The sequence below is a fragment of the Lingula anatina genome, chromosome 8, assembly GCF_051362555.1.
Source record: "Lingula anatina isolate TDL-2025a chromosome 8, LinAna3.0, whole genome shotgun sequence".
NCBI lineage: Eukaryota > Metazoa > Brachiopoda > Lingulata > Lingulida > Lingulidae > Lingula > Lingula anatina.
The window spans coordinates 15,183,312-15,197,860 of NC_141774.1; the positions used below are offsets into that span (position 1 = coordinate 15,183,312).

The 14,549-nt window shown below is 40.8% G+C and overlaps 3 protein-coding genes across 4 annotated transcripts in view; 2 read left to right on the forward strand and 1 right to left on the reverse strand.

Annotated features, from left to right (window-relative positions):
* The window catches only part of LOC106179319 (DDB1- and CUL4-associated factor 13), a 54,423-nt gene that overhangs the window by 24,154 nt on the left and 15,720 nt on the right, over positions 1 to 14,549 (reverse strand). The gene's annotated exons all lie outside the window — the stretch shown is intronic.
* The window catches only part of LOC106179320 (uncharacterized), a 30,267-nt gene that overhangs the window by 7,256 nt on the left and 8,462 nt on the right, over positions 1 to 14,549 (forward strand). Inside the window, exons 1-2 of one of the 2 annotated variants that reach the window (XM_013562894.2) lie at positions 13,297 to 13,680; positions 14,343 to 14,441. The exons of the other annotated variant lie outside the window; for it this stretch is intronic. Coding sequence (XP_013418348.2) covers positions 13,347 to 13,680; positions 14,343 to 14,441 — 433 coding nt within the window. The 5' untranslated portion in view covers positions 13,297 to 13,346. Of the gene's footprint in view, positions 1 to 13,296; positions 13,681 to 14,342; positions 14,442 to 14,549 lie in introns of those variants that run through there. 2 annotated transcript variants of the gene reach the window in all.
* On the forward strand, positions 3,618 to 8,077 carry LOC106163186 (uncharacterized). Its single transcript, XM_013540702.2, has 4 exons — positions 3,618 to 3,966; positions 5,097 to 5,195; positions 5,981 to 6,168; positions 6,395 to 8,077. The coding sequence occupies exons 1-4, from the start codon at positions 3,633 to 3,635 to the stop codon at positions 6,626 to 6,628; spliced, it is 855 nt and encodes a 284-aa protein (XP_013396156.2). The 5' UTR covers positions 3,618 to 3,632; the 3' UTR covers positions 6,629 to 8,077.

A 14,549-nucleotide genomic window follows, 5' to 3' on the forward strand; every position in this document is an offset into this window, starting at 1 on the left:
CCAGTAATATATCCAAGAAGAGCCACTCGCCAACATGGATGCCAACTGGACAATATAAAAGTCTTGCTGATTTGTTAAGTTATATCATCGATGTAACTTGCCTAGTAATAATGGTTGTTTTTATGTCACCCTACTTTGCTGGGAATGGTCATTTCTTTTGTGTAATTGCAACTGGATGTGATTTTTCAAGTGCATTGCACTGTGTTGCGCTGTATTGCGGTATATTGCGCAATTCAGTCACACCGGTGAGGGGTGCAAGTGGCGCGCGCCACTTGCGCTGCGCCAGATGCTCGCGCTCCTCAGCTCCCCTCAAACTGTTCAGCAGAGGTGCCTCCCGGCCTGCTCCTATCGAACGCACCGCGAAATGTGGGATCATGTGATTAAGGAGCATTTCATATTAATTTTATTCTGAAAGAATGGAAAATGGTGACCACGTTAATCAATCAGACTAACTATAACTGTGTACATTTTTGTTTACTTCGCTGGAGGCTTCCATTTTTCTTTGTTTCCGGCTACCGGCACATGCGCATTGTTGGCATGACTTGAGCAATCGGCGCTTGCACCCCCCACCTGAGCCATTTGCCTCAAGAGGCCAAAAATATCTAACACGTGATAAAAGACAGTTTGTTAACTTAATTATCAAGTCATTATTATTATACATTATTATTATTTATGAACATCCATAAACCAATTTTGGAATTCTAAATTTCTTTTTTTTTTCTAAAATGATCCAAAGTGAAATTCACCTTTCTCAATTTTCATTACAAAAGCAGCTCAAAATTTAGAAAGTTAGAACTCGCTAACAGGAATTTATGGATTGCAAATCTATGAACAATTTTGGAGAGAGTAAACTAAGATGATTAGTAACTTACTGTGATTGAGACTTTGAAAAAGATAAAAAGTCATGTGAAAAGTATCAAATAAAACTCTTACTATGCTTTTTTTTAAATAATAATTAATTATAAAAAGTAATTAATCATAAAATATAAATATAACTCATCACCTGTATTCAAAATACAGAATAGAAAAATATAAATAATAAATAAAACTTTCAGTACTCCTATTCGTAAATAAAATAATAAATGATAGATAAAATCAATGATAAATAAGGCTCTCGCCACGCCTATTAAGAAGCAGGGCTCGGAATCTCGAAAGGTTCGCTATGTTGCGCACGCGCTATAGCATAGCTAGCGTGCGCTATTTGCTAGTGCGATTGCACCCACCTGCTATCTCGAAGCCTTAGCAGACGCAACGCAATTATAACCTCAAACTCTACTAATATTCGATTGCCGCATAAAGTGAAGACGTCATAACACAATTACACAAAATGCAATTTTTTTCACCATGACGCAAATCAAGAGGTTGTTTTAATTTATAGGAATATCATAATAACAAATACTGATATTTGAAGTATTTGACACCAATAAAATGTCAAAAAACAATTCAATAAGCGAAGCTTGGACTGACACAATTACTGACACACTGGTGAGTAGTGTTCAGTCTCACAATAATAGACATGGAGGAAGGTGACGGTGCGACCGAATGCTTTCTTTCTGCTTTTTCATTTTGTGTGGAAAATGACACTTTTAAATTTATTATTATTATCAATAGACTACACAGATGAATTAAATGCACCAGAAAATATAAAATGATGTATGAAATGTTTAATTTTGAAATTTTCTGCATAATAAAACATGACTTTGGCATTCTTCACGTGAATATTTACCGCAAGTTTTTCTATCAGAGGTACCAGTGATTCAATCAATTAAAAGCTTCCATGTTTTTGTTATATGTTTTATTATATGCTTTTATGACTAGCAACCCAAACTTGCCACCATGTTTAAAGTCATAATAACTCTTCGTTTTGGCCAAAAATTGGATTTTCCTGGAAAAAACGGCAATTTTCCCGTACTTACCAATGGCCAACGACCCCATTCCTGCATTCAAAGTTAATCCAGGGTTTTTTTCCTAAACGTACGGTTTTTTGTTAAAATCTCTTAAGAGATTTTAACTGACGGAGCTCTCTCTGACATTGCAAAGTCACTGGTGACCTACTTAAAACCGCGGGAAAAGCAGACAACAACAACACTATATAAGATTCATGAGATATATTCGTCTTTTTGTTAAAAATGCATTTATATCCACAATGTGTGCCATTCTGGGCTTTTCGTTATCTGACGCACTGTACAAAAACTCGCAACTTACGTCTGAGGGTGTCCCGCCATGTTATTTTGGTCTCGAATGAACGCGAGAATCCGCGTGACACCATTACGTCATTAGCAACGAATGCACTTGTCGACCGGAAAAAAGGGATCGAAAGCCCTATTGACAAGCACAGATTTTAGTTTTCCTACAATAACGGCCGTTTTAGTGGTAAAATACAATAGAATATATTTCCATGCGTTGTTTACAATGTATTTCATGCGGATTTTTGAATCTCAAAGGAAGAGTTATTATTGCTTTAATTACATGAAAGACATATTAAAATGACGAATTTTGCATTCGCAGAGGCCTTTGCGACTAGTTTGTATCGCCGCAAATAATAGCCTCGAAACTAATGGCGATTTGGACATTAGCGCACGGCCGGGATTTGCGAAGCTTTCGAGATACGGGATAGCGCACGCTAGCCATGCTAGCGCAGGCGCTCAAAATAGCGATTCTTTCGAGATACGGGATAGCGCACGCTAGCCATGCTAGAGCGTGTGCGCAACATAGCGAACCTTTCGAGATTCCGAGCCCAGGACTATCCCAGCGACCCACCCGGCAATAAAATCAGCGTTCAATCTCATGTTAAACCCCCTTTACACTGAACGGTGTCCTTTGTGCGTCCTTTGTGCGACCATGAAACTGGCACCGTTGAGGTCGTAGAAAAAAAGCACAAGTATAGCTCTGGTTGCAGAATGAATGCTCAATGATGACATAAAGTATTATATTTTTTACTCTCAAACGGCGCCGTGCTGCGGGACGCAGAAAGGACGCCGTCCAGTGTAAAGGGGGCTTGATTCTAGGGCAAGGGGGGGGGGGATTGTCCAGGGGGGGGGGTGTCCGGGGGGGGGGGGGGAGAGGATTGTTCTGATACCCCTTACGTCTGTCACACAATTATTATTCTGATCTCTAGGGCATGTGTGTGTCAGATGAAATAAAGCGAAATACACTTGCATATTAAATCACACTATAGTTAGTCCCCTATTCTGAATGAGGCCTAAGCTGCTTAAGCTGAAAGCAATTTAGCGAGCAGCCCTTTAAGTTACGGGAACCCAGTCAAAAAACAGCATGTAAAGAGACGCTTCTTTAAAGGCAAAATGCTAAAATTGATTTTTCAAGGGATATAAGCACTTTTCTCGTACCAACGATCGATTAAGCTATCTTTACCTCTCTGCACTTGAATTCGACCTTTTAATTAAATTAATAAAAGTCGATTTAGTTTAAAATGACTGGCCAGTCATTATAACCAGCGACAATATCTTACTAAGCTCCGATGGCGCACCGACCCCCCCCCCCCCCCCCACACACACACACACACGCCCTCACACTAAAAAACTGAACAATACTAGCAGGCCAACCCAAAATAGGTCACCAATTTCTCGCCTTTGATCTCTCAAAAAGGAAAACCAGGATAGGAGTGACTTAAGATGGCAGCTCTTCAACCTAGCCTGGATGCAGCAAACACTAAGGACAGACTCAAGGGGCGTGTAGCTATAGTCACAGGGGGAGCCAGTGGTATAGGCAGTGCATGTGTACGACGATTCTTGAATGACGGAGCACTTGTTGCCTTCTTCGACATCGACCAAGTTGCCGGGAAACAGCTGGAGGCTGAGCTCCAGGCGGCTGGCTTTGAGACGAAATTTTACCAGGTCGACGTTTCCGACAGAGAGGCGTGCTTCAAGGCCGTTAGCCACGTAGCTAACCAGTACGGTGGCTGCATCAACTTTCTTGTGAACTGTGCCGCGGTATTCATATATAAAGGTAAGTAGAAGTTACGGATTGCAAAAAACGCTTTCCGACACCCCACGAGCATTTCCCCAAAATCACTTAATTATAAGTGCATGTTTGATAAAGACAGCATGTTTTGTGGCATTTTTTACAATCAGGGGGTGGCCTGGGAATAAAGATCACCAATTTGATGTAAATTGTTAGAACCGGTGCTTTTTATTCCAGATAACGCGATTAATGGTTCAAACAAAATAGTGGTGAAAATATGCACATTTTATACCATTAGTCAAATTTATAACAGGTACCCCCTCAAACTTAATGTTTCACTGTGATTTCCACGGATGTAAAGGAATGTCTATTAAATTAAAAAGACGCCGTCAAATGTAACCAAATTCACACACAATTAGCATTAGGATGTGCTCGTGGGCGGGACAAACTTTTTGACCAATGTTGTATTTCCCAGTTTATATATCTTGTCTACATGCATCAACAGCAATGACCTGATTTAAGAATATTTGGGTGAACGGATCCACTGAATACACCCGCATAGACCTACCTGACGTAAGGTGCGAACGTGAGACAATTTAAAACTTAACTCGCGCTGTGATCCATTATGCATGAACCCTTACTCATTTTTTTACCTCCGCCAAGGAGGTTATGTTTTCACCCCTGTTTGTCTGTTTGTTACCTCCCCCAAGGAGGTTATGTTTTCATCCCTGTTTGTCTGTTTGTTACCTCCGCCAAGGAGGTTATGTTTTCACCCTCGTTTGTTTGTTTGTCATCAACATAACTAAAAAAGTTGTGGACCGATTTTGAAGAAATTTTCAGGAAATGTCAGAAGTGGGCCAAGGAAGAGAGGGTTAGTTTTTGGTGGTGATCCGGATCAATTATTAATCAATAATAATCAAAAATCGCTGCCTTGGCGGAGATCTGCGCTCTCAGAGTGCTTATTTTCAATTCAATTCACAGAGCCAGAGCACGCGACGTAAGAAACGAGAGACTCGCGTTGCCTCTAGATAAAACAAAATCAGAAAAAAAAAACATTGTGTATGCCACTGTGGGATGGGTGATGGGTCAGGCTGGTCGAGGGGGGGGGGGTCCTGATATCCCTGCTCTCTCCCCTCGGTTCTCAATATTAAATCAACGTTCGTCTTTGTTCACAGCTCTAGATGCCGACACGTCCGACTGGGCACAAGTCATGAGTGTGAATGTGGCTGGATACTCGAATATGGTACAGGCCTGCTTCCCTCACATGAAGACAGGTAAAATACACATCTCTCCTCCACTTTGTCCTCCTTCTTCTCCTCTCTCTCTCTCTCTCTCCTCCTCTCCATCTCTCTCTCTCTCTTTCTCCCTCTCTCTCCCCTCTATCTTCACCTGGTACGAGTATGAGCATGAATCCTTGCTGTCCACCGTAATAACAGCAAAACCTACATCGTGCAGCCAAGTCCTTTCTTAACCCCCCCTTTGCACTGGACGGCGTCCTTTCTGCGTCCTTTGTGGAACCATTTAACTGGCCAGGTAGCCATTGAACGCTCAAAGAACGCACGGTCATAGCTTGGATCGCGCAGACGCCATGGTCACCGCAGTTTTGGGTATGTTCAAAACGATCGCACAGAGAAAGAGACTGACCACACATGACACAAAAATTCAGACGCACAAGAGCGAATGACAACGAATGAAAACGAATGCATAACTCTCGTCCGGCGCGTTTGACGAATGCAGACGCATAACAACGCACTGGCCAAAATTGCCAGAGTTGCCAATTTTTTCGGTCGAGCGTCGACCCTGCGTCGTGTAGGTGTAACCGGGGTATTTAGCGCACTGACCACATTTTTGATCGCAGAACTTGGAAGGAACGCAGAAAGTACGCCGTCTACTGTGAAGGGGCCTTTACTCCAATTTGAAAACAAATTTTCTCCATCGAAAAAAGTTAAAAAGTCAACATACCATCAATCTCCGTATATGAAATTTATCATATTTTGTCAATATTTTAGCAATTCGCACAGTACTTAAGCAATATTTCACTGATATTTCACCAACACAGCCCAACCTGACGCCAGATCAGTCGTCAATATAGCTAGCATCTTCGCCCACGTGTCATCGTCCAATAAGTGGACGTACTGTACCAGTAAAGGTGCCGTGCTGGAGCTGACCCGGTGTATGGCACTGGACCTGGCCAAAGATGACATACGGGTGAACTCCGTGTCACCGGGATCAATAAATACGGCATCGGTAAGTGAGTGTGTGGCGAGAGAAAAAAAGAGGGAGAGAGGGGGTGGAGGGTATCAGAAGATTCACGGATATCTTCAAATTTGATTGAAGGAACGCTGAATGAGGGTAGCTGAAGCGAGAATGTCATGGCTTTAATGCTGATAATCAAAATCCATATTAAAGGCTGTGCGGAAAAGAAGAAAAACAGAATAAAAACACTGCCAAAATAATATCCTTCATATTTCAGGTCGCAAAATTTTTCGCAGGCGATGAAGACCAAAAGAAGTGGTTCGAGGGATGTCACTTGATGAACCGTCTCGGCGAAAGCGCAGAAGTTGCCGCCGCCATTGTCTTCCTCTGCAGCAAAGACGCATCCTTCATCACTGGCGCTGATCTCTCGGTAGATGGCGGGTACGCAGCAGTAGGCCCTGAAAGGCATGGGAAAGATGGAGCCAAGTTCACTGGCACGATCCCAAAGTAGATGCTGCACATGTCCTTCACTTAGAACTGAGCAAAGTTTAACTGTCCACTGGTCCGAATGGTTCCTACCATCTGCCCATTGCCCTTCCATTTTAGAAAATAGGGGAGGACCATCTCGCGACACCACGAAATTAAATCGTTGGTAGAAAAATGAATAGAAAAACGCCAATAAAATAACTGGTCCTTCTATGTTTAATGCCTTACATAATGCATGGTTTAAATAATGCAATGCAGAATAACAAGATACAGTACGAAAAGTAGTGCCTTATTGGTTGTAAAGGTATATATGGAGAGTGTATAATTGATTATTTAAAATGAATCCAATGCTGTGTATTGAGATGAATGTCATAGTAAAATGCTTAACAATAACAATAATAATAAAAGTAGTGCAATTAGAAAGTCTCTTTGAGGTAATTATACTGTCACCTTATATTTCAGAGATTAACACTTTTTAGTAGTTGTATTACAGGCCGGCTTTATCCAGACCCTTTTCCGTTGCATAAGCCGTTCAAAGGACAGTTCACGGATTATCGTATATTACAATGAACTTCTGCTAGTGTAATCAAAGCATGTTCCATATTTCCTTGACAATGGTCAAAGATATTCTGTATAGTTTTTCTACAACAAATTTTATTTTCCCTCGAGAAATAAATGTAACTCATGAAACGTTGCACAACCAGGCCTTGTATTGGGTTTGGACCTTTTCTAATGATTCCAACTTACTTCTAGTCCAGCCATCATTGTTTCTGGCATCCAAAAAGAAACTGTCAACATCATTTGATGGACTTTCTAGTTTTATAAAGTCTGAATTGGGTAAGATACGTAATCATGAAGGATATTTAGACATGAAAAAATATGACTGGCCAAAGATATTCTTTAGTGTTTTTGCACCAAATGTAATTATCCCACAAGAAAAAAGTTTATAACTCATGACACGTTGCACTACCAGTTCTACATTAGATTTGGATCTTTTCTAACAATTCCAATTAAGCTTACTTCTAAACCAAGCATCCTTGTTTCTGACATTCCAAAAGGAAATATCAACATCATTTGATGGATTTTCTAGTTTATAAAGTGTGAATTGGGTAAGATACGTAATCATGAAGGATATTTAGACATGAAAAAATATGACTTTGGGAACAAATTTGAAATAGGTATAGAATATCTTTAAAACATTGAAACAGAGTCCATTACATGAGCTTTAAAAATTAACTGACTGGATGCATATGATTCACATGTTTTTCCAAGTAAAATACACAGAATGACAGTCCTAGAACATTACATAAATAAGGAAATAAATATTCCTGTCATTTGACCTCTCCAACGACATGTTTCTTTCTCTCTGGTACAAACGGAACAGCGCCTGGCTTGCTATGTGCTCTTCTGTTGGCTTCCTTGGAAGAGTAAATATATAATTTTTGATATTTATTTTAAAAAAATAAGAAAATGATTTACAAATTCAATAGAATTGATTTCACATTGATTACTTTCTAAAAGGTCAGTCAGTAAACTTTTTCAAAAGGAACTTAGTAATATAATCAATCTAGTATTATACAACTAAGTTTTGACTTTTAACAGAAATACTTTTGTACCTTGTTTATTTCACTGTATTTCAGGCCTACAGGCCAAGAGTACATCAATTGAGTTCTATTTATAATAATACTGAGCTGACTACACAGAAATATATATCATAAACGACACAAATCACTTATCTAAAAAAACCTCTCTTAATTTCTCAGCATGATATATGAAGGCCGCAAGTCTTTTTATAAAGTCAACATTATGTGATGACAGAGTAGTCACTAGTGACAATGTTGTAATCTCGGGAATATAGCGTTCCCTCAGACCGTTACATAAGGGCCCCTTTACACTGGACGGCGTCCTTTCTGCGTCCCTTCTGCGTTCAAAAATGTGGTCAGGACGCTCAACGGCCGCCAAAGCAATTAAATCGTGTTTCAGTGTAAAGTCGTCTGCGTCCCTTGTGCGTCCTTTGAACGACCGAATCTTGATTTTACCTGTAAAACTGCGAGCAACCTGCCTGCCTCCACTGTACGTCCCCTGTGCAACCCAATGCGTCCATTGCGATTTTTGAGCGACCATTGAACATTCTTGCCGTGTTCTCTGTACCTTCATCGGCGATCAGTGGCGTCTATTCTACGATCATTCTGCATCCTGCTTGACCGATGAGCGTTGTTTGGGCGTCCTTCTCTATATTCTAACTCATATTCTTTCATCGGTCCTAACCAGGTCATCCGATAAAGAACATTTCCAGCACACAAAACAAATAAATGGGAATAAACGCTTTAAACTATAGTGATGCAAGGTCTACATGGACTGATAAACAGTCAGACGTTCATTGTTATCCTTATAAGAAGGATGGACAGGCGCCGAAAACGAGAAAGTGTGACTGACACAACATAGAATATTTGAATCCATTTTCAAATGACGCATTCTGCAAAATGTTCTGACAATTAATTCATCTTGTAAAAAAGGGCAAAATATTCGTTTTATAACAACCTAAAAAATGGATCGTTTCATGAATTTTAGGGTAAAAACAGAATACTGTTGCCCTTAGAATTCCTGTCTGGTGAAAAATACTTCATCACGGCCCCGTTTGAGAGTGAAAAAAAAATGGACGATCTTTGAGTTTTCATTCTGCAACCGACGCGATGCTTGTGCCTCCTTTCTACGACCGCGGCGATGCTTGTGCGTCCTCTCTGCGACCGCAGCGTTGCTTGTGCGTCCTCTCTGCGACCACGGCGATGCTTGTGCGTCCTTTCTGCGTCCATTGAGCGACCATCCTCCATCGCGTTCTCTCTGCGATTGTTTTGAACATGCTCAAAACATCGCGGCGTCCATGGCGTCCTCGGCGATGCTTGAACGTTCTCTGTGCGACCTTGGCGATCACTGTGCGTTCTTTGAGCGTCCGACGGCGTCCTGGCTAGTTTCATGGACGCACAAAGGACGCAGAAAGGACGCCGTCCAGTGTAAAGGGGGTTTAAACTACATGACATTAACACGTGTTCCTCATTCTCAATAATTGTTATGCCATCAGAAAGGCATGCAGCGCATACTCTATCTTCCCCATCTACACTGGCATACCGTCCCTTCTCAATCTGTAAATTGTGGTTTGATATTCTGAACTTGCAGTAGGCCCTTCTATGCTCTGCTATGGACACAAAAGATAAGTATTCCTCAAATACCAAATCTAGTTTAAATGAGCTGTAGGTCCTTAGCTTGCCTGATTCGCGTACTGAGGAATGCCAATTCTGCCTGCTTATATCCATTAATCGTTGTCTAAACTGTTCTGTAAAAAGTTCCACATTTCCACATCCTTGGTTTTCCCATACTACTCCAAATCCATATGAATATAAAAGATGCTTGATGTCACTCGACCATGTTTGCCTCCCACTACTATCTAAGTCAAACAGTAACTTGTAGCATGGTTTCGGTAGCCTACCGTCGTCCATACACAAAAGCTTGAACCAATACTTAATACATTTGACATGATAATCTATGTATAGAGGGAAACGACCACATTCCCCAAGAACTGCTTGTGTGCTTGCATTATCCGATACCATCAATAATCTTTTACAAAACTTAACTTGAACATTCTCTATTGATTCGGATATTTCATAACCCCATATTTCTGCTCCATATGTAAGTATGGGTTTTATCATTGAATCAAATATCTTAAAACATAAGACGTGGGGCAAAGATCCCACATTTTTAAATAACCTGAAACATCTTGCCATTGATTTCTTTGCTTGAGTTGCTAAAGTTTGTTTTGCTTTGGACCAAGATAGCTTTGGAGTAAACATAATACCCAAATACTTATAATGCGATACAGTCTCTAACTCCACGCTGTTAAAAAACCACTTCTCGTAATGTCTAAGGTAACCACCATTTCTGAAAACTATTACTTTGGTTTTATCAAGATTCACATTCATTTTCCAGCGTTTACAGAACAACCCTAAGTAATCTGAGAGTCTTTGCAGATTTCGCACAGTATCAGCACAGTTTGCTAAGTCATCTGCATATAAAAGCGAGGTAATGTTCATGAACTCCTGATTTATATAAATACCTCGGCAGGAGAATTCTTCATAAAGATAAATGAGATCAGTTATGAATAAGCAAAACAAAAACGGGCTGACCATGCATCCTTGCCTGGTACCAACACTACATGAGAACGTTGACGTGTAGCTTGATGTGTTTGGTAGCCTTATACAAGCTTGCAATTGTGCATACATAGATTTGAGAACACTGAGTATATTGCCATGGATTCCGTTTGCACATATTTTAAACCAGAAGTACTGGTGATCCACGCAATCAAAAGCCTTTTGAAAGTCGACAAACATACAGTAAAATCTGCCTCCCCTTTTCGACAAATATTTTTGTATCATTGCTTGTAATGAAAATATTTGGTCCTGAGTGCAATACCCTTTCCTAAAACCAGCCTGGCATTCACTGATAATATCCTCCCGAGTTGCCCAGGCGTTTAATCTATTGCTTAATAATTTAGTAAACACCTTGCCAACAACACTTAATAATGATATGCCTCTGAAGTTGTTTGGATCATTCGTGCTACCTTTTTTATACAAAGGAAAAATGATGGCAACCGACCACGATTCAGGGAACTGTCCAGTGGCAAGAACACAATTAAATATATCACTCAAACACTGAATGCACGCATCGTTTGCATTTTTTAAGAATTCACATGGAATGGCGTCCAGGCCTGCCGCTTTGCCATTCTTCATTTGTCTGATTGCACTGCGAACTTCCTCAACTGTGATCACTTTATTCAAATCTGATGGTTTATTTTCGTCACAACAATCACAGTGTCCATCGTGCGCTCTCAGGCCTTCCATAACGTCTTCATGAAAAACACCATCTATAACTGTGTTACCACTATTCAATAAAGTATTCATACCAGTTCGAGGCAGAGATTTGTGTCTTTTGGCGAGGTGTCCTAGATACCTGTGCCACATTTGCCCAGAATGCCCTTGTATCATCACAACTTTTAACAATTCTGCTTCTTGCCAGTTGCTGTTTGATATCCTTTTTTTCACGACACGTCTGTCTGAACACTTTTTTACTTTCTATGTAGTCTTTAACATTTGGCGCTGTTGGGTTTTACGCATTTGATTTTTACTTTCGATTTTTTACAGATTTTTTATTTTGGCAGTCTGCATCCCACCAATCGGGTTGAGTTCTGTCCGCCTGTCGTCCGGTTTTGCCCTTAACCTTCATAGCTTCCGCAGCTCTGTAAAAGACTTGGTTAAGTAGCAATACAGACTCGTTTATGTTATTTTGCATTAAATCAGAACACTGGTCAAGCATGTCTTTAGATACATTGTCGTCGAGAATAGCTCTAAACTGGCGAGCTTTTGCAGCGTCCCATATAAACTGAAGCCCTTTTGTAACATTACTAGTCTCGGTCTCGGCCTTGTCCCCATCTGTGTGTGCCTCACATTGTATCACAAAAGACAAGGGGAAATGGTCCGAAAAGTGCATATCCAAAACATCAAAGTTAAGAATGCTATCAAATATCTCCGAGTCTGCTATGACATAGTCAACTAAACTTGCACCATTGGTTGTAACACAAGTAAATTTCCCCTCCGGGTCATTCTGAGATCTGCCATTTAAAAAGTGTATACCATAATCACAACATAGTTCAGTTAAAGTTGTGCCAAATGCATTGACAACTGTGTCCTGCGAGTTCCGTGGTAAATTAAATAAATCCGACTCATACCAATCGCCTATATCTAAGTACCTGGCATCGTCGTCAATAATATAGTCGTACAAGTCACCAGTTCTAGCATTGAAATCGCCTGCTAATATTAAACTAAAGTCATCATACTTAAGCGAGATATCTTCCAGGTTTGCACCTAGCAAACTAATACCATTAGCATCTCTCCCATTATAAAACGGGGAACCTTGAGGGGGAATGTAGACAAAAGTAACAATAACAACCTTACTAAACTTAAAATAATGCTTTTTCAACCTTAGAAAAATCATCGATTCTGCTTCAGGTTTGATGCGCTCAACACCACCTTTCGGCCAGAGCGAGTAAAACCCTATGCGCCAGTTATATATATATATATATATATATATATATATATATATATATATATATATATATATATATATATATCAACGACGACATATCTAAACATGAGAGTCATAAATGGTCCTGCAAATGTAAGATCTTTCAGGACTGACGAAATACAAACAGAAAAAAAAACGAAAATGTAGGAGCCAGATACATGTACCTTTACGAAAATTCCCTGTCGGCTACAAACACCATACATGTAAAGAAATGGATTTTCCAAGGGAAATAAGCAATTTTCTTATACTAACAAACCGATTGTCTATCCCTCTCTGGACTTGAATTTGACCTTTTAGTTAAATCTTGGACATAATAACGAATTATGTCCAAGGTTAAATTTATAAAAGCTGATATAGTTTAAGATGACAGGCCATGAAATTAATTCCATGCACAAATTCTCTGGACAGTGGAGTAAATGTCTCGAATAAGCCACGCAGAGACATTTGTTAGCAAATATCTAGAGAAAAGTCAATCTATGGCCCTGGTATAGGGTAAACAAAAACACAATCGTCAAGACGGTGGCCCGCAACAGGAGGTCAACCCAAAATAGGTCACCAATTTCTCGCCTTTGATATTGCAAAAAGTAAAACCAGGTCAGGAGTGACTTAAAATGGCAGCTCTTCAACCTAGCCTGGATGCAGCAAGCACTAAGGACAGATTCAAGGGGCGTGTAGCTATAGTCACAGGAGGAGCCAGTGGTATAGGCAGTGCATGTGTGCGACGCTTCTTGAATGACGGAGCACTTGTTGCCTTCTTCGACATCGACCAAGTTGCAGGGAAACAGTTGGAAGCTGAGCTCCAGGCGGCTGGCTTTGAGACGAAATTTTACCAGGTCGACGTTTCCGACCGAGAGGCCTGCTTCAAGGCCGTTAGCCACGTAGCTAGCCAGTACGGTGGCTGCATCAACTTTCTTGTGAACTGTGCTGCGGTATTTATATTAAAAGGCAAGTTAAAATAATGGGTTGCGGGAAACGATTTCCGACACCCCACGGGCATTTTTTACAAAATAAAAAAAAGAACCGCCTTTGTTATATATCCCAATATATTTATATTGTCTACATGATTCTACGGCACTGTATGAGTCTACTGTACAGCTAAGATCTAATATCCGTTTATTAGATCTTAGGGTACAGATAGGACCGTAGTCCTCCCCCCTCCCCCCCCCCCCCACACACACACAAACACACAAGAGAAAGAGGGGGGTAGAGGGGGGGATACATTACATCAAACACAACATTGAAATATGTATCAGGCCTACCCAACTACCAGACTCGGCACATCATAAGGATCCTGAATTAACCGGTATATCGGACCACACTGCCTGTTTTCAAGGTGTGTGTCAGATCGCATTTCGAAGTATCAGTCAGAACACCGACAGGATGAGCCCGCGGTCGTCCTACAACAATTGTTTTGGGGTATGATACTTCGAAATGCGATCTGACACACACCTTGAAAACGGGTAGTGTGGTCCGGTGTACCGGTTAATTCAGGATCCTTATGTGCCGAGTCTGGTAGTTGGGTAGGCATGTGTATGTACAGTGAGATGATTGACTCTCTCTCTCTCTCTCCTCTCGCTTGTCAACATTAAATCGTCTTTGTTCTCCAGCTCTAGATGCCGACACGTCCGACTGGGCACAAGTCATGAGTGTGAATGTGGCTGGATACTCGAATATGGTACAGGCCTGCTTCCCTCACATGAAGACAGGTAAACATATCTCTTTTTTATTCTCCATCTCCTCCTCTCCATCTCTTTCTGTCTCTGCCTTTCTCCATCCAATACTACCGGTGTCATGAAACTCGGTCCGCCCTCCAT

Coding starts and splice junctions, on each gene's coding strand:
- LOC106163186 (XM_013540702.2), top strand. CDS start 3,633: ATGGCAGCTCTTCAACCTAGCCTGGATGCAGCAAACACTAAGGACAGA. Junction 5,196..5,980: donor CTTCCCTCACATGAAGACAG/GTAAAATACACA, acceptor TCACCAACACAG/CCCAACCTGACGCCAGATCA. Junction 6,169..6,394: donor GATCAATAAATACGGCATCG/GTAAGTGAGTGT, acceptor TTCATATTTCAG/GTCGCAAAATTTTTCGCAGG.